The sequence below is a fragment of the Ammospiza caudacuta genome, chromosome 18, assembly GCF_027887145.1.
Source record: "Ammospiza caudacuta isolate bAmmCau1 chromosome 18, bAmmCau1.pri, whole genome shotgun sequence".
NCBI lineage: Eukaryota > Metazoa > Chordata > Aves > Passeriformes > Passerellidae > Ammospiza > Ammospiza caudacuta.
The window spans coordinates 4,306,941-4,326,201 of NC_080610.1; the positions used below are offsets into that span (position 1 = coordinate 4,306,941).

The following is a 19,261-nucleotide window of genomic DNA, read 5'->3' on the forward strand; positions in this document are numbered from 1 at the left end:
AAATCACCTTCTAACCTAATGGTAAGCAAGATGGGAGTCAGGAACCAATTATTTTAAGGCCCCATGAAGGAAGGATTTACTGTGCCTTATCTTTCTCAGCTGTAATTCCTAGCATTGGTTCAGCTACTGCAGAGTCTTGGACCAGTGTAATCTCCCATACTTCTTGTTATCTCATTATTTTTTTTCTTTTGCTGTGGCAAACCAATGTCTGCTGTCTTTATTCTCTTGTAAAGCCTATAATAAAAGAATGAAAAACTTGCCCATCTCCCAGGCTGGAGTAACTTTGCCAATCCTGCTGCAGGATATAATGAAACTTTCAGCCACCACATCACTGTTAATAAAACGGAGACAGCAGTTTAAAAAGTTCTGACAAGAATTTATTAATTTCTGGTTGAGAACAATGAAATGTGCCTGACCATGAAATGATGAGATTGCCATATTCTGTACAGAGAGATTTTTCTAGAAATCTCCTTTCCACTGTGTTGACAGAACTTGCAGTATAGAAGTTCAGGAGTGGGTGTCAGTTCACAGACTCTCAGCCAGTTCCACGGATGGCTGCATGCCCAGATGGGATGAAGGTTTCAGACTTGCTACTCTTCCTGTTTCTGTATGTTCACTCCTGCTGGAAACCTAATCAAGCTGTCTGACACCTGGCACAGGAGGGCAGCACTAGGTGTTACCTTCCTGTATTAAGCTGGCTAGGAAGTTTTATTACCCAAAAGAAAAGGAAAAAAAAAATCTCAAGAAGCTATTTTGAGCTGAAAGCTGGAAGGAAAGAAGCTAGTCAAGCTGAGCCTTCTGTGCTTTTTTCTGTCCATGCTGAAGGCTGAGAAAAGCCTCCTCCAAAGTACAAGAACCTCTATACACCTGGGGGAAATGGCAGTTGTGTGGTTACTGTGAAAATGCTGCTTTCTGGCAGGGGGGCAGTACTGACTGCCAGTGCATTTTGTGCAGGACACTTGCAGGTGGGCAGGTATTGACTGTGAATGGCATTTTGTGCGAAACACTTCTTTTTAAAACCTTTAAATACTTTTATGATATAAGAAAGACATATAAAATCTCTCAAGTACTTTTCCCAAGCCTTCATTTCTTCATTCACTGGCAAAAAAGAAAAAAATTAAAATTTTCTAATCTTCACTTGAGTTGTCAAATTCCTCCCAGTCTGATACACTCATAACTTCTGGTGGAAAGTCAAGATGATGCTTCATTCTGTCTGCATGCCATTCTGAGAGCCACTTCTCTGTTTCCATTAAAATAGCCCTGGGCAATGTGAGGACACAGGCAGCCATGCCAGAAATGTCATCCTCCAGCTGGGGCCCTTCCTCCCAGCAGTCTCTCTCTGCATCATAAATGTGCACATAGTCCATGCGGATTCCCCTGTTGTGGGATCTGCCTCCCAGCACATAAATCCTGTTGTCTAAGACTGCAATGCCTGGCTCTCCATGTCCTGCAGGAAGTGGGCACACATTTGTCCACTGATCAGTGCTTGGCTTATAGCAGGCAACCTGTAAAACAAAAAAAGAAATGAGAGAAGGCAAAACTGGACTTGTATCCTTGGCCATATTTTTATGCTTGGCCAGTTTATCCTCATTCATAAACTTGTAGGCTGGCCATAAGATAAATTATTTAGGAAGGAATATCATCAGTTGATAATGGAGACAGCATGTGATTATCTAATACAAGTACAGCGCTCAGCAGAAATTTGTGCATAGATGCCACATAGCTTTGAAATCACAAGTTCTGACCCTGCTGCTGGAGTAACAGCTTATATCATTCCTAAAATGTATACAAAAGTGAAAGAGATGGGGACACGTGCTAATATAAGCCCAGACATAATTCACCTGTTTGCATATTAGAGAAGAAATGCTGGAACGTACAAATACGAAAAATCTGCTAAGCTGCCTCTGTGCCATATGTTGGAGAGCTTCAGATTTCATTGGTACCTACTTGGCTAACTGCTTTCATTTGTAGGCACCTTCTTATCATTCAGACACACTCTTCAGCTAGATTTAATTCTGCCATCTCCACTGGCTCTGTAAAAAGAGTTACTTTTTGTGTCTTCTTTTCAAGTCTCTAGCAGTTCTAGAAGCTGGAATAAGGCTGAAGAGAATTCTCTCCAGATGTCCCTTATAATCAGACACTACATTTTAATTGCATTATACAGCTGCCATCCAGTACCCCCAAGTAAGGGGAATATGCAGGAACTTACTGCATTTCTCTGCATTTCTTCTTCTTTTCAAGTCTCTAGCAGTTCTAGAAGCTGCAATAAGGTTCTCTCCAGATGTCTTTTACCATACTGTACATTTTAATTGCATTATACAAGTAGGGGCAATATGTAGGAATTTACATCCTTAACAGCTCTGCCCTGCAATTACACACGGGTAATTCAAAAGTTCTCCACTTATAAAAAAATAATGGAAAGACAGCATAAAGGAAATTTAACTGATGTTTTACTGGGCATATGCATGCCAATGAAGTTATCCATCAGAGATGTTTTAAAATTGGTAAGAATTCCAAGTGCTGGAGCTTTAGTGCTTTGTGGGTGAGACAAAGTGTTCAAGACAGTAATGTTTATTTACAATAGTAAAGAAATCATTGCCAGTTCTGCAGGTGAGTGGGGGAGAGCTCATCTAACTGAGCAGACAGTTTTATTTGCACACTTAGTAGGAGAAAGACATTACATCTAAGTGCCAGCATCCACAAGTAGCCAAGAAAAGACCCAGGTGTTGTTGTATTGCACTAAATAGTTTATGTTATGTCACATGGATTGTTATTCCCTTCTCCCATCACATGGTCTCTCCCTCATCCCATAACCCTTGGTGGTCTGGCCCCTGGTTACCCCTCCTCAATGGTATCCCATTGGCTGGGGTCCTCTTCCCCTGCCCCATTCCTCAGGTATAAAAGTCTCCTGCAAGAAGGGAACCCTCTCTTTCTACCTGGGGGTTGCCAGAGTCTGAGGTGTCCCTTCCCAAGCCAATAAACAGGACACTTGTCCCCACGTGGAGAAGAGTATTTCTTGTCTTTTGCTTTGTCCATGTAGGACCGTGTGGGCCAGTGTGGGAACCCAGGACATCCCTCTGCTGTCCAGGACCCCTGCCAGGGGGCTCAGGGACCCTGGCACAGAGCCCAGAACACCTGTGGGTTTGATTATGACCCGTGGAGCAAATTACCAACCCTATATGAAGATCAGCAAGCCACAACACTTTAGGTAGAATAATAGTGAAGTTATCATGGGGTGGAAAAGTAGATTTTAGAGTTTTTGGTATGGGGGTTCAGGAGGCAAGATGGAGGGAACTGGGTGTGTCCAGCCTTTCTCCTCCTTCTTCTTGGCCTCCATCTCCTGCTGTGATGTTGGCACTTACAGATTGGTTTAGAGTAGAAGCTCACTGTCTAACATGGGTGATGGGTATTGGGAAGCAATTGTAAACATTGTATGTTGTATTCACATGCCCTCTGAACAGAAAGAAGCTGTGAGACAAGCAGAGAAGAAGGAAAACACAATTCTTATCTCACTTGCTGTGCCTGTGTTGTGCTATAGTAGAATGCAATATGGAGATTATTTACCCAGAGTGAGGATGTTTGTTCCCTTGGCCTATCAGGGCCAGGTGTGTGTGTGTAAGGGGACAGTCAGGAGAGAATCAGAGATGAGTGCAGTGTGAGCAGTTGTGAGCAAGAGTGAGTGCATGGCAGATTCAGTTTAGATACAATGTACATAGTATCGTGTAATAAAGTAATTCATTAGCCTTCTGATGATGGAGTTGGATGCATCATTCTCTCTCCCCTTTGTCAGAGTTGCCTTTGATTTATAATAATTGTACATGTAGTTTTTAGTATAAAGACATAACACAGCCTGGGGGCAGGCAGAGTGCCTGGAACTGTCCTGTTGGATGGACCTCGGGCAGGGCAGGAGAAAATTTTCTATAGATGAGAAACAATGAACAGCCTTGAGACCGAGAAATGAAGAGCCCTGACTCCTTCTTCAAGTGCCAGACTGGGAAAAGAGACTTTGAACAATCTTGGGGTTGCAGTGACCCAGAAATGCCCCGAGAGGCCAGGGTCCATAACTAACCAGAGGGGACTCAAACAACAGCCCAGAGATGTGGACCTCCCAAGGTGTGCCCTGCTCTCACCTGGTGCACGTCCCTCCTGTAGCCGGAGTCGTTGTTGCTGCCCCCGATGACGTAGAGCTTGCCCAGCAGCGCGGCCATGCCGTGCCACGCGCGCCGCACGGGGCCGTCGGCCAGCGCGTCCCAGCGGTCGGTCCTGGGGTCGTAGCACTGCAGCTCCTTCAGGTAATCCTCTCCTCTCCTGCCACACGAGATGTACATCTTCCCATCCAGCGCCGCTCCCGCGTGCGCGTACACCTGCACGGCACAACCATGGCAAAGCAACGCCTTGGGTATTTCTCCCGGTTTGGAAGCAGGGAATAGACATGAAGGGAGTGATATTGGTCATGAGTTATGCAGAGATCAAAAGCAGAAAGGATTTTCTTATGGACAGTTCTCTTTAAGATATTATAATTGTGAATTTCTTAATGAAACACATTAAGAATTTCTAAAAGTTCCAGAAATGCAGCATTCTCTGTCTTTATTGTTCCTTCATACTATAACCTTACTCCCTAATCTACTTGGAAGCCTTTTTATTGGTGATTTTTCTTATACAAGCAGCATTATCAGGAATGCAAGTTATTCTACTCAGTAGCACTTAATTCAGGCTTTTTATATTTCCAGCAGTGACACACATTTATTATTTGTTTTATTAATAGCTTTAAGGATTAACACAATAAAGATGCAGGCAAAATCAACAAGAAAGAGGAAAAAAATAACATTTAACTGGAAAATGTAATTTACATATACTATTATTTCATTTTCTTGTCATCCATTTACTCCATATACAGAATTTACTGCTTCCCATTGAATATCAGCAAATCAAAAGTTACACCTGAGAAAAACATCTAGCAAGCTTAAATAAGGAATTGAGGGACTGTGGTAGTGTGTGTGGCTAATGCACTCCTTACCTCCTTCTTCAGAGGTGTCACATATTCCCAAGTGTTGGTTTTAGGGTCATACCTCTCCACTTCCCTCAGGTCCTCATGGTAATCTCGGCCTGCGACGGCATAAATATAGTTGTCCACGACACAAACACTGAGGTCAGCGTGCTCCTGCTGCAGGGACTGGATCTGGAACCATCTGTTGTGTCGTGGGTCATACCTTGCAAAAGAATGGGATCAAAGAAAGTTATTCCTGCAGCTGCAGAATCACTGCAGGAATACCAGACAGCTCTGGGGATGTGGGTACTGCACTGGCTTCAGCTGAAATTGAACTCATCTCTCAGTGATGTGAAATTTGGCCTTGCCAGCATTTTATTATTAGCAAAGTTGTTTTGTTCTATTTATAGAAGATGTAGTTTGGCTGACATAATGATGCTATCAAAGCCTAGGTTTTCCATTATCTTGTACACTGCTGTCAGGTTACACATCACAATCTCTGTTTGCACAAAGCCATTCTACAAGGTAACACAGTCTAAAAATAGCACAGACTCAATCTGGATCTTCAAGAATACAAGAATGGCATAAATATGTTGATTATTTGATATAAATATCTTTGATTCTTTTCCCCAAATATCTGCTGCTCAAAGTGAATCTCATTATTCACTATCATGTCAAACCATCTCTCTCATCTGGAAATTTTAGTTACAGAGAAAACTGGTTGAGAATTGAAACTATGCATGCCATAAAATAAGAGCAACTCAGCTAAGGCTTGTAAAACTGAGCACAATATAAAGACAGAAGGGTTTATATCTGTTTTTGCAATGTAAAGGGGATGAAGGTCTAAACCTGCTCCTCCCTCCTGCTCTTCCCTGTCACACAGTAATATAAAAGCACTCTGGAATGCTGCTCTTGTGCACACAGATTCTTGAAAATCTGTTGGTAAGAACATTTTATTTTAAATCCTTTTGTACTGGGACAAAAACTACACATAGAAGACTTCCAGAAAATGCTAGTTAGAGAACATCTAGACAGTCTAGAGTTCAGGCTCATTACTGCTTCCCACACCTTTAATACTCCCTCCTCCAACAAGGCAGAAAGAAGCACAAGTAACACTCTTGAAGGAGTAGCTGTTTCTACACTGTCAGGCTCAGCTTTGTCTCATAAGCACTGCTGGGAGCTTCCTGTTACTATGAAGCTCATTAAATGAAGCTCATTTCTTGTGTTTGCTTTCAGTGAGGCTCCTGCTCAGTTCCTGATCTTTTGGCTGGCAAGTGTACTGACTGTCTGCTGGCTTACTGACTCAGAAACAGGCAATAAAATTAATAGCAGGATTATCCTTATCTTACCTCCAACACCTTGACTCTGCTCGAAAACCACTTACATTGTTGTCTCCACCAATTAAATATACAAAATTATTGAGAACAGCAATCCCTTGGTTGGACATTCTGGGGGCTAGTGCAGCTGTAAAGTGCCTCCACTCCCCCAACAAAGGGTTCAGATACTTGGCTTGATCACTGAGGACAATGGAGGGAGTCGAATGCATCCCTCCAAATCCCACTACACACTGGAACTCTGATCTCAGCTGTGTCTGGGAGCTCTGAAGCATTGGCTGAAGACATTCATTCTTGTGGTACATTAATGCATCTGCAACTGTATCTTTTAAAGGACATGGACTTAATTTGTCATGGAGTCTTTGCAGGATCTGGGGTTCCATCAGAGGAAAACGAACTGTCTCAAGTAGCTTAAGGGGCTCCATCAGGGAGACCTGATCTGTCTCCAGTTCCTCTGGAGAATAATGATAAAAAAGTGCTCCATCATAAACTTCAAACTCATAGTTAACCTCCAAGCGGTTGCTGCTGAGAAGGGAGTAGACCTTCTGCAGGGGCAGCTGTCGGTACACCTGTGTCCTTGAGAAAGCTGTGAAGTTCTTCAGAATGTAGGAGTCCAGCTGCTCACTCAAATGCTTCAAGTCATAGTGGTCAGCTAGTCTGTACACATCAAGGATGTTCTCTTCATCGACCCAGGACATGAGGAAATCACAACAGAACTTAATGACTTCTGGAATCTGCAAGACAGAGAGGTTTTTCATTTCAGACACCACCTGCCCCACACTTAAAAGACAGGAGACTGAAGCCTGGGATGACTGTATGGAAATTGTCCAGAGAATGGCTGCTCCTCTCACAGTCTGAGCACCGTGGTCACCCTTGCCCTATTCAGCTTTCCCTAGAGAAACAGAACTCAGCATGGGTGTGTGGATGAATATAACACAGCTCTTCTAGCCATGCTCTGCTGCAAGGCTAAGCTTGGCCTCAGGTGCAGCAGCAATGTGCCTTCCAGGACATGTGTGACCCTGGGCACTGCCTGCTCTGCTGCCTGCTTGGAGCAGCCAGGAAAACACACAGGACAAAGTGGTTACAGTCACTCTGTGCTTGTTTTCCCAGAGCACTACAGACATGCTATATCAAAGATTGTATCTCTAACAAATATTTCACTCAAGAGCACAGGAAGCCATTGGAAAGGAAAATGAATATTTAGTACTGTCTTCTGAACACAATTTGAAGTTGTATCTGGCAGGAGGAACAAAGATCTAACCGCTGTCCAGGAGCCCCTCTGCTAACAAAGTATGTAAAAACCAACCCAAGCAAGCACTCACAAAGTTTAGGATTTAGTACCAAAGCCTTGTGCAGCAGTTAGCTGCAGGGGAAATTAGAAAGGAAAAAAACTTGTCTTAAAAGCACATGAACCCTGCACTCAGTGCAGACCATAGTGGCAGGATTTCCTGTAGTGATGGGGTCAGGAGAGCTCATGTGCCTGTGGACTCACCTTGAGCAGCACAACAATTTCTGAGCAGCAAACCCAATTCTTTACCATAGGCCAGGGATTTTCTGTTTCAGGGAAACTTTCACAAACACATCAGTGAAAGTGAATGCTACATAAAATACTTCTCTAGATGAAATGGGTAATGTTTTAACTAGTGAAATCATTGGCACAAATGAGATGTGCAAGTACCCATTCATTGTTCCTACCCTTCCACAGTTAGTTGCAGTGGATACAGCATCCCAGAAATCCTTCTTATCATGCCCAAGCTCCTGCTCACCTCTTAACCCTCCCTCTAACTCGATATCCATGTTTTCTGTTTCTTTCATCATTGCTTTTGTTTCTTTTTTGTCACATCTCCCAGTACCTCACCTGGAGCTGACAGGCTGCAGCTAAGGTTTCCTGTACACTGTTCACACTGAGTTCCAGCTCAGAAGTGTAAATGAAGTTCAAGATTTTACACATTGCATTGTAGGTGATGCCATGAATATGAACTTCTTCTTGTTCCATCTCTTTCAATCCTCCTGCAAACATTCCTCTGCAAAACAGACAATGGCACATGCTATGGCAGATTTGCATTGAAGCTATTTCCAGTTTGCTCATCTTATGTTGTCCTGGGAACATAAAAAATATTCAGAAATACAAAAACCTAGCTGGACACTTTAATGTGATCTAAGTTAGGAGTACAGGCCTTTAGGTCCTAAGAAAGTAACACTTCATTGTGCAGGAAAGCAGTAGGGGCAACCTAGAAGGGACAGTTCACAAGTGAAGGACTTAAATACCCACCCAAGGCAGATACTCTTGGGTGTGGGGGAAGAGGAAACAGAGGAACTCAGGACAGTGGGATTTTTTTTCCAAGGCAGAGCAGTTCTTCCTTCAGTTAGAAATTTGTCTGGATTGACTTGGGTGTTTGCTCTATGAAAACAAAGGAACTGCTCATCGCATTGCCTGGGGACTGCCTGGTTTAATGGCCAGTGAGTCACCCTACAGGCACACAGCAGTGACCCAGCTCCAGTGAGGTTTTGTGTATTATGAAATGATCACCACCACAGGCAAAGTCTTACAATGCCAAGGATATGTTAAAAGCCACTTAGAGTGCACTTAAGCAGAAGACACCAGTTCAGATAGTCTCTCCTCTTTATAAACCTCCAAGTACCACAGTGAATTTAGTGGAGGTAAGCTCAGTGTGCAGGAACAAGAGCTTTATTTCTGCAGAGAAATAACAGAGAGATGAATAAAGCCATAGTTAGTATTTTGAAACAGCCTGTCACTCTTGTGCTGAGAATAACACAGGAACAGGCAGGAGGCAGTATTGTAGAAAGAGCAAAAGAAGGCTAATTAATTACTTTATTATACTATATTACATTATGTTACATTACATCTAAACTGAATCTGCCAATCACTCAACTGCACTCCACTGCACAGAACCAGTCCTGAGACACACACACACACCTGGCCCTGACAGGCCAAGGAAACAAAACTCCATCACTGGGTAAACAATCTCCATATTGCATTCTACTTTTGCACAACACAGGCACAGCAAATGAGATGAGAATTGTTTTGATCGTTCTCTGAGGTTCAGAGAATGTGAATCCCAGAAATATTCTTGGGAAGATTGCCTTGCTTTTCTCTGTGAGGAGAAATGTGGCTACAACAGCCTCAGCTCCATCTTACAGGTCTGATTTTCCATTCAGAAGGAGTCTGCCCAGCCAGAAGCTTTGGATGTCACAGCTGTGACTAACAGCCAGCCATGTGCCTGTTACTGTGATATTTTATGAAAAATCCCTTTGCCAGGATTTTTTCTCCTGAGAAGCTTCAACTTTTCCATGTTTTCCTATTTGGAATGTGATTTGGAGAATTGTTTACCCAGCATGTGAATTGTCTTTACTTCATAACCAATCCCAGTCCAGCTGTGTCAGACTCTCTAGTCAGTCAAGGGTTTTTATTATTCATTCTTTTCTAGCCTTCTGATATCTCCTTTCTCTTTCTTTAGTATAGTTTTAATATATCATTTTCTTTTAATATAATATAATAAAATAATAAATCAGCCTTCTGAGAACTTGGGAGTCAATTCTCATCTCTCACCTCATCCTAAGACCCACAACAACACCACAACAAATGCCTGTTGCTGCAGTGTGTCGCTCTAGTACACGAAATAAAAGAACGCAGACGTTCAAAGACATATTTTATGAAAAATATAGGCCTCAGAAACAAAATGTAAACAATGATTATCTGCTGCTGTGAATGCAACAGGTGCATCTGTGATTGGTCTCATGTGGTTGTTTCTAATTAATGGCCAATCACAGTCAGCTGGCTTGGACTCTCTGAGAGTCACGAGCTTTTGTTATCATTCCTTTCTATTCCTTGCTAACCTTCTGATGAAATCCTTTTTTCTATTCTTTTAATATAGTATACATTGTATATTATATATAAATATATGTTTTAATATATAATTTTCTTTTAATATAATATATATCATAAAATAAATCAACCTTCTGAAACATGGGGTCAAGAATCTCATCTCTTCCCTCATCCTAAGACCCCTACAAACACCACCACAGCAGACACTGGACTTTCTAAGGTAAAAGAGGGCGTGTCATTTCTGACTCCAACATTTATTGATTTCCAAAAGTTTATTAATTTCCAGAAGTGGATTGGAAGATGACAGTGCCACCTCTCCAATGACACTGGACAAACCAAGTCTATCAAATTTCTCTTCGTCCATAAAAGAATGCAAACCAATAAGTTATTTACAGAAAGCACATGAGAAAGTTCCTTACAAGAATGTCAACATCAGAAAAACTTCAAGAACCAGGGTGACAGCAGCATACCTGAAGTAGTCACAGGAGGCAGCCAGGAGGATGCGATGAGCCTCGATGGGTTTGTCCTCCACCACCAGCACCACATCGAAGAGGATGCTGCTGTCCCGGAGCGACACCAGCCCGCTGAGCAGCGCCTGCGAGTGCTCCGCGCTGCGGTACGTGCTGCTGCTGCGCTGCTGCTGCTGCACCGGCGCCTCCAGGGCTCCTCTGTGGGCCTGAGTCAGCTCCTGCTCCTCAGCCATCCCAGGCACAAATGCTCAGCCACCAGCTGCAGCAGAATGAAATCTGTGAGACAACAGAATCGGCAGAGGTTTGTGCTTTTTGCTTTACAGACGGTGCTCTGAGCCTTGCCCGTCGTAGAAAATAAAGCGACTCTTCAGGTAATGGAGACACAGCTCTGTCCTGGACAAATTGTTCCAAATTATACTGAAAACACACAGATGGACATGAGCACACCAAAGGGGTAGAATAAGGTTTTCCAAAAACAGGTTTTCCAAATAAGAAAAAGGTTTTCCAAACCCAGGAGTCAGGTATTTTGATTCCTGGGTTTTCACACCAATATCAGAGTACGTGTCAGCAGGTATTTTTTTTCTTAGCAAGAGTTTCACTTGCCAATCCATTACCAAACCCCCTTGTTTCTTTTGTATTTCTGCATCATGTGCAACAAAAAATAGACCAAAATTTTGCCAAATTCCAAATGGTAATTCTGCCAAATTTCAAATTGGAATTATGCCAAATTCCAATCGCCTGGCATTCTCAGGTAACTTTTCAACAGTATAAATTGCACCTTCCATCTTTCTATTAATATTTCATCACAGAATCTCCTCTCTCCTCTCTCTCCCTGTTTTTGCTTTTTGCATTTTCTGCAGCTAAACACATTTCCAACCTTAATTGTGCAGAATACTGTACGAAACTGCAGGTTTCAAAGTGAGTTTCTTTATTTTGGCAATTTCAAGCAGGCATGCACAGCTACTTTCCACTTCCCCATGACTCCCTGCAGAGAGGAAGTATTTCCTCCAGAATGGGCACTGTCCAAGGCTATCCTGTACCCTTTTCTAGGGCTGCCACTGACACACTGGGAAGGTCCCCTACGGCACATTGGGAAACATCTGTAAAAAACTCTCTGCAAGTGATTGTTTCATGTCTATGGTTAAGCAATCAAAATCTCATGAGTCCTCTTCTACCATCCTGTAATTTACCCTGTCCATTGTCTTTGAAGAATGTCAGAAGTTGTGGCAGTCAGGGCTTATAGACTCTATCCATTAAAAAACACCCCCCATTAGCCAAAGGAAATAAGTGAGCTGATTTGGCTGCTAACACACTCAGAAGATCCTCTCTTCAGCAGCCTGGGAAATAGCTTAGAGCCACAAGGGACAGTCACAAGGGGTTAGCAGCAGTCAGAGAAGCAGAAGAGAACAAACCCAGCAAATGCAAACAGAGAGTGAAGAAATGGAACCATTGTTTCATTGTGGCAGCCACAGACAGTGAGGGCAGCACTGCAGATCTCAAACACTGCAGGTACTCTGGGCATGGCAGCCAGGAAGGAGCTGCCCAGATGACACCAAGAAATATGAGAATGTTTATTGTTCTGCCTGAGGAAGTTACCCTACACTGCCCAAAACAAAAGGTGAATGGGATGGAAAATACCCTGAGAAAGTGAATTAATGTTTATCTGCTCTTTGCCAGCAAAACCAAGAGCAGCTCTGACAAAACAGCCTTGTGGGGAGCACTCAGGTCGATTAGAGAGGGAAAACTATCCATCATCAGCTGAAGAGATGAGTAATGGCTTATTTTTCATGACAGGTTGATGCTTTTCCTAGAAATCAAATGAAAGCAGACAAAACATTAGTGTATCATTGCATTTGCTCCTGGGGAATACTAAGAGTGATGGATTGAGGCAAGGGAAATAATGTAGTAAGAAAGGCAAGTGAAGCAGTGAGTGTTACATGATGTTGATCAGAAATTTCCCATTTCACTAAAAGGAAGTAAATACAGCAAAACCAAAGTAGGGTGACATATGGTCCAAATGAGGAACTGATTAAGATTAACTCTGCTAATGTGGTTTAATGCAGTTAAAGCTCCAAAACAGGTTTTATCTTTTCCTCTTAGAGAGCTGTCTCAAAAGGAGTCCCTATGGAAGTAAAATTACTGTATCAAAAAGCAGAAGTAAAAGCAACAAATTAACTATTTTCTGAATCCAAGGACATTTCAGGATTAGGGGGACCTTTGATACAATCCTATATTTTATACTGCAGTCATTGGTGGGAGAGAGGCCAAGGCAAGATAAGAGAAAGATAAAACTACAGGGGCACTGAAGCCCTGTAATAAGTGTTAGAAAATAAATGTATTGTAGGGGAAGCACGTTACAGACAGAGATACATGCAGGGTAGAGTGGGAAACCCATACAATAATGCAAGCCTTTATTTATTTAATTGTATTTAATATTATTGAAGATAGTAACTGTTCAGAATATATTCTCGATCTGAATAATCTGAAAAAGTAACAGAAAGAGGATGAGGCTTTCAGCAAGTAAAGCCCCAGAAGAGAACTAATCTTACAAATGTAACTGGAAGCAGGAAGATGAAATGGTATTATGAAAGAGAGAAAATAGAAATACATTAAAAGGATAAATTATTTAGTGATTCTGTAGCCAGTGTGAGCATTAGTATCCGAACAGCTCTCAGTGACAAGTGGGAGCATTCCTGCAGATCTGCAGGGATTTTATCTCACACTTAATTGGAGTAGATACTTCAATTATGCCACAACCATTATCAAGAGCTGAACCAACCAGCTCTGCTGTGACCACCCAGTGTGGGCAAGAGGAGATGCTGGGAGTGCAGCTCAGCCATCCTCCACAGCTGATTTTTGGCTGGGTAACAGCTGAACCTGCAGATTTTTTGCTGTGCTCTCCTTTCTGAATTCTGGCAGTGCTGACCTCCTGTTCCCAACTCCTGTCCCTGGGCTGTACCCAGCTGTCACTGGTGAGCTGGACTGTCCCTCAGGGTGATGCTTGTACATCCTCCTGAGGAACTGCTCCCAGCCTAAGCAATTAAAGGTGAACATTTGTAGTATTAATCTATAAAGTCTGACTGACAGATGTGAGCCAAAACCCTCTTAACTCCTACCTGGGTAGTTTCAGGAGCTGTCAGACAAGAGGCGTGAGCCCAAGGAGGGCAGAGGATCACAGGGTGGCTGTGGGGATGTGGCCAGCAGGATTCCCTCAGCTGAGGGTGCTCAGCTCTGCAGCAGCTGCCCCTGGAGCAGCTGGGCTGGGCAGGAACGTGCAGGAGCAGCTGCTCAGGCAGGGTTAGTGGGGTTGTGTTGTGGGCTTCTTTCAAAGAGAAGTGGGATGGATTTGGGATTTGAGGTTTCTGGATTAAATGCAGTGTGTTCGCTGAGTTGAATGATCATTTTGTGTATTTCTTTGGGTATTGTTCTAAATCTGATTACAAAATTGCTGAGGAGGGATGTTGCTGTTAGCACAGCACCCTGCTTCTCAAACTGTGTGGTCTGACCAGTGTGCTTTGTGCATTTGATGCTGTCTAAAAATCAATTTTGCCTAATCTTTATTTTAAAAAAACCCAAAACCAACCCAAAGCTGCCTAAATGTAATGTAAGCAGGACAGTTCTGGACAGAGAGACAGAACAGGTTTGTTCCCCCATCCTGAGCTTCTCTACTGTCAGCTTCCTGCTTGTACCTTCAGCTTCTTGCTCATAGGATGTTCCTAAGGCTTCTCTGCTCTCTTATTTCTGTTATTGTGAAAACAGCTCTGGGACTGAGACAAGCTCTTAGAAATTTGAATAATATGTTCGCTTTCCCTTCTCTTCTTGAGAAAATTTCTCAGTGGTCAGTTGTTAGTTCAGTGGCTGAGTACTGCAGAACTAACCCTGCAGGTGGGACATGTGAGGAATTCTTTGAGTTCATTGTGCATCTTTAACAGTAGCAAAGACAACAAGTATTGTCTCATGTGCTGTGGGATGTTGTCTGCAGAAACAGGCAAGTCCTTGTTCTGACCACTTTGAAACTGCAGAGAAAATCAGGATAGACATTTTCTTTGCTGGCTGGACAATGTATTTGACCCTGCAGTTGTGTTAGTTTGTATTTTAGAGGATGTGGGTTGATGTAGTGATTAATTTTAAGGTATTACAACTGAGTTTCCAGTACATAAAGAAGAAAGCATATAAGATCAGTAATTGTATGTGCAGGTCTGCAGGCAAGTGTAGAAAGATGTTGGCTGTTTGGTCACTTTGAATCAAGGAGTTAAAAAAATGACAACAGGCAGAAAAATCCCCCATAAATGGAAAAACCCTCAGGGATACCTAGAAACACAAGGCTGCTCTTTTTCAGTGGACTGAAGTCCTTTACATTCTGTGTCTGGATTCCATCTGGGAACCAAGAGAAGGCAGCCATGCCTTGCAATGGAGGGAGCAAAGAAGTTCTTTCTTCTCTTTCCTGTATTATACACAAAGTTCACTGAATCACCAGCTATGGGCACAGTGAAAGCTGAATGTCTCAGTGACCTGCAGATAACTCTGTGGTTGTCTTGTATTCAAATTCTACAACATGCTTCTGCCTATTACTGGCACAAAGAAAAGTAGAGGTCTTAGCCTTCTGATTATTCAACTGAAATAATTAATTAACTACCCATTAAAAGAGTCATGTTAATTTTTAAAAATAAAATCTCCTCTCTGATCAACAACAGAATATTTGCTTTCATAATAAAGGTATGTGGGTTATGATTGAGGAAGTTGGCAGTGGGACAGGAGGAATTTAGGGAATGCACTGTAGTTTGATCAATGGCAAAATGGTGAGAAATTGGTATGCTCACTAAAAATCCTTATCCTTTTAAGAACACTTTGTAAGGTCTAGAAATGGAGTAACTCAACTACAAGCAGAGGGGAAGGGAGAAGTTAAGGGCATGGCAAGACAGATAAGATAGAGAAGAATGCAATGTCTGTCCTAATGATGTTTTTCAGCACAGATCCATTGTCACACATGTGCTGCCATTACAGGAATTAACTCAGCCTCTCTTTTCTGGGGAGGGATGCTGTTTAACATGGTATAGATTGTTACAGAAATTAACTCAGCCTCTCTTTTCTGGAGAAGGATGCTGTGCTCTAACAAGGTACAGCTCATTTACAGTGCTGAAGCAGTTGGTGTGTGTGGTGTGATACACACCTAGCCAGGTATTCTCCCCTTGCTGACCAGCATCCAGCTCACAGAGATGCCCCTGATGTCACCTGCATGTGTGCCTTTGGGGGTGTCTTCTTGTAAAGTTGTGCTGACAGCCTTGATTCTCTCCTGTAGAGAAATGGCTGGATGCAGGAAGGATTAACCAAGTTAGTTTCTATGGAAACTCAGCCATTTTTGTACTCAGGAGCTCGTGGCTGTCAGTTACATCACTCCAAAGAGGTGTTTTATGCACACAGTGATATTTTCTTGTGCATCAGCTGTGCCCAAAATAAACTCAGGCTTGCTGGTGTCGGGTATCCAAATCTGTTCAGCTCACTGCCATATGGACAGGTGGCTCCAGCTTGGTGGGGGTCCCTTGCTTTCTTAGAAGTGTGGAATCATTTAGACTGAAAAAGAAACTTTGGGAGGTCTCTAGTCCAATCTGCTCAAAGCAGGGAAACCTTCAAAATCAGGTCAGGATGTGGAGAGCCTTGTCTAGTCAAGAGCAAAATCTCCATCCTTGTCAGCAGTCAGAAAACTGATTGTTTAACCAGCAGATTTATTTTCTTCTTTAGCTGTGTGAATTTTCTCTCTGCAATTTGTGACAGTTGCCTCTCATCCCTGGCATGCACAAAGGAGAGTTTGGCTCTACACTGTCCTGTGCCCATTAGGTAGCTTAAAAAATGTCAGCTGGCTCTGCCCTTATTCTTTTTGCCCTGTACTGAACGAAATCCAGTGTTCTTGCCTTGCAGGTGCTTGTATCTTCCTGTAAGTGCTCCTGCCCTATATGGCTCCTCCACTGAATTCTCAGCTTTTTCTTTCAGTAGAGAGCTCAAAACCGGGCAGTTTTTTGGGATTATGAAGGCTTAACAGAGTGGGAAGTGATAATTCACACGATCTACTGGCTGTACTCTTGCTGACACAGCCCAGAATGAAGCTGGACCCCACTGGAGAAATCGCATTCAGCTCATCAGGACCCCCAGGGTCTCTCCTTCCAAAGCTGCCTTGCAGCCAGGCTTGTCTCCTGCCTGCTGGGATATCTGGAGCTCCTCTCACCCAGCATGACTTTGCTTTTGCTGTTCAAAGTGATGTAGTTCCTCTTGGTCCCTTCTTGCAGGGGCTTTTCCCTGACACAGAACAGCCAGTGTGCTGTGCTGGTTGGGATCCAAACACATCAGGCACTTAAAAATTTTAATGCACTGGAGGAATTTGGAAATCTGTGCCCTAAGGCTGCCCACACCTTCATCTCTCCCTAGGGAGTGACAAGGATTAGGATTTAAAGCAGGTTTCAAGCCTGACAAGACAAGCTGCAGGAGCAAAGTGCTGAGCCCTGGGGATCTGCAGGCAGGACACACAAACACACATCAGCTAACTCAGGGAATGAGGAGCAAGGGAGGCAGCTGGGTGCCTGCCAAAATAGTTGGGAAAACAAATGCGATGCCACAAACAATGTAAAATGAAAAGCAAAACTATTGTTCATTCTGACTGGAGTGCAAATAGCAGAATAATTCACCAGCTGTGTGATAATGTGTAATGGGCACTTGCTACAGAGAAGCCAACTGAGTTCATGTTATGTGTAGATAAAACTTGAGCCAGTTTCAGGCTTTTGCAAGGAAAAGGGAAGGCAGAAGCTTTTACCAGTAATTCTTTCAGGATCCCTCTATGCATTCACAACTGTGCAAAAATAAATATTCTAAAATACTCCATTTCAGGAACCTCCTACAAATACAAGGAACAACCCAAACAACTCCTTTTGACCAGGTTCCCAGGAAAAGAAAGAAAGAAAGAAAGGAGGGTATCTGGTATTATTCCATATCTCAGCATTATTTTTGAGCACTCAAATGATGATGTGCTTTTGCCTGGTCTCAAGGTAAAGGACTGGTACACACAGTCCTCCATCACATCACTAATGGGAATAAGCAGAACACACTCTGAATTGACTTTCTGAGCCATTTTCAGTTTCTAGCATTAGTAGCATACTTGAACAGTGGGAGGAACCCAAAGGTGTGGCTTGGGAAACAGCTTTTGCAAATGCTGCTGTCTCACAAATGCTGGCATTCATTCCTTTCAGCAAACACCTGATTTTTTTTGGTTTTGCTTTTTTTCCTCCCAAACCATTACAAGTTATTTCTATGACATATCCAGAATAAAGCACCTCATTTAAAATGTATATGATAACACCACCATGGAGTATATCTATAATTAAATAAACGGGTATTCAAAAATATTTTTTCCTCCCATAAATAATTTTTAAAATTTAAGTATTTTTTCCTCCCTGAAGATACAGATGAGGTAAAACACTCAAATTAGAAAGCCCATGTTCTTTAGGTTGTACTAACAACCTACAGAACACGAGCTTTCTAATTTGAGTGTTTTATCTTAGTTGTATCTTCAGTGTTGCAACTTACCCACATTCATAGAACTGTAATGTTTTCTGTTGTGCAATTTATATATTAGGCAATCTGCTCAAAGAATTTTGAGAAACTCAGGTAGCTGCCAAGAATTCAACCTGATTGACTGAATTGCTTAAATCACATAGTGACTTTTTAAGCATTCTAAAACACAAGGAGGAAAAAAGTTAGATAGTAATTATTCCTATGTGAAACACAACACTTAAATGACCCGGAAGAGAGCAAAGGCCTCTTCCAGCATTTCCAGCTCCAGTTTCTCATGAACACGAATTTTTTCACATTATTCACCACATGAATTTTGTCCTGGCAGGAGTCTGTGGGGTTTTGCCCCATGGTTTCGCCATTTCTCAGCAGTGCCAGAGAACGAGCAGCGTTCCCTGCGGGGGAAGGTGACCTGGCACCGCTCACCCCTCCCTGAGGCAGCTGGCTCCGGACCAGCCCTGAGGAGGAGGAGGAGGAGGAGGTCACAGCCAGGTCGAGCCCAGTCACGGTTTTACTTTCTCCTGCCGGGCTGCCATTGCCCTTGCAGGGCTGACACCCGCCGTGCTCGCCCCTCGGTGCGGGCAGCGCTGCCGGTACCGGGGCCGGCCTCACCCTGCCGGGGCTGGGCTGGGGCTGCCGGGCCCGGCCGGGTCGCGCCGCCGGCTGCAGCCACGGCCCCGGCAGCGGCTTCGGCCGTGGGGCGCCCTCCCTGCCCCGGTGCCCGCGGAGGGCAGCCCTGAGGAGGGCAGTCCTGAGGCGGGGGCCGCGGCCTCGGCCGGGGTCGGGCCAGGACACGCTCCCACCGCGGCCCCCCGGGAACGGCAGCGCCGGTGCCGCCGGCAGGGGAGCGGCCCGGCCGGGGCCCGCGACCCCCGCCCCCGCCGCAGCACCTACCGAGAGCGGCGGCGGCGCCTCCGCCTTCATGTGCGACCCGGAACCCACCGGGCGAGGGAGGGGCGGCGGCGGCCGGAACCGGGGCGGGCGGCGTGGGCGGCCCCAGCACCGCCCGGGCAGGTGCCGCTGCTGTGCCCGGTGAGCGCCGGGCCGGTCACGGCCGCGGGGAACG

The 19,261-nt window shown here is 43.9% G+C and overlaps 1 protein-coding gene across 2 annotated transcripts; it reads right to left on the reverse strand.

Moving 5' to 3' along the window:
* Nucleotides 1-396: 396 nt before the first annotated feature.
* KLHL22 (kelch like family member 22) lies at nucleotides 397-19,130 on the reverse strand. Of its 2 annotated transcripts, none has more exons than XM_058816788.1 (7): nucleotides 19,090-19,130; nucleotides 10,639-10,914; nucleotides 8,180-8,345; nucleotides 6,337-7,055; nucleotides 5,018-5,210; nucleotides 4,131-4,364; nucleotides 397-1,505 (listed from the first exon to the last, which is right to left on the reverse strand). In XM_058816788.1, the coding sequence occupies exons 2-7, from the start codon at nucleotides 10,869-10,871 to the stop codon at nucleotides 1,128-1,130; spliced, it is 1,923 nt and encodes a 640-aa protein (XP_058672771.1). In that variant the 5' UTR covers nucleotides 10,872-10,914; nucleotides 19,090-19,130; the 3' UTR covers nucleotides 397-1,127. The 2 variants fall into 2 exon arrangements, with proteins under 2 accessions (XP_058672771.1, XP_058672772.1); XM_058816789.1 differs by having other exon boundaries at nucleotides 10,639-10,897; nucleotides 19,090-19,121.
* Nucleotides 19,131-19,261: the final 131 nt, after the last annotated feature.

Excerpts from the sequence above, each read along its gene's own strand:
- KLHL22 (XM_058816788.1), bottom strand. The coding sequence starts at position 10,871 with ATGGCTGAGGAGCAGGAGCTGACTCAGGCCCACAGAGGAGCCCTGGAG. Across the intron at positions 8,346-10,638 it reads GCCTCCTGTGACTACTTCAG|AGGAATGTTTGCAGGAGGAT; the intron begins GTATGCTGCTGT and ends TCTGTTTTGCAG. Across the intron at positions 4,365-5,017 it reads TGACACCTCTGAAGAAGGAG|GTGTACGCGCACGCGGGAGC; the intron begins GTAAGGAGTGCA and ends TGTGCCGTGCAG.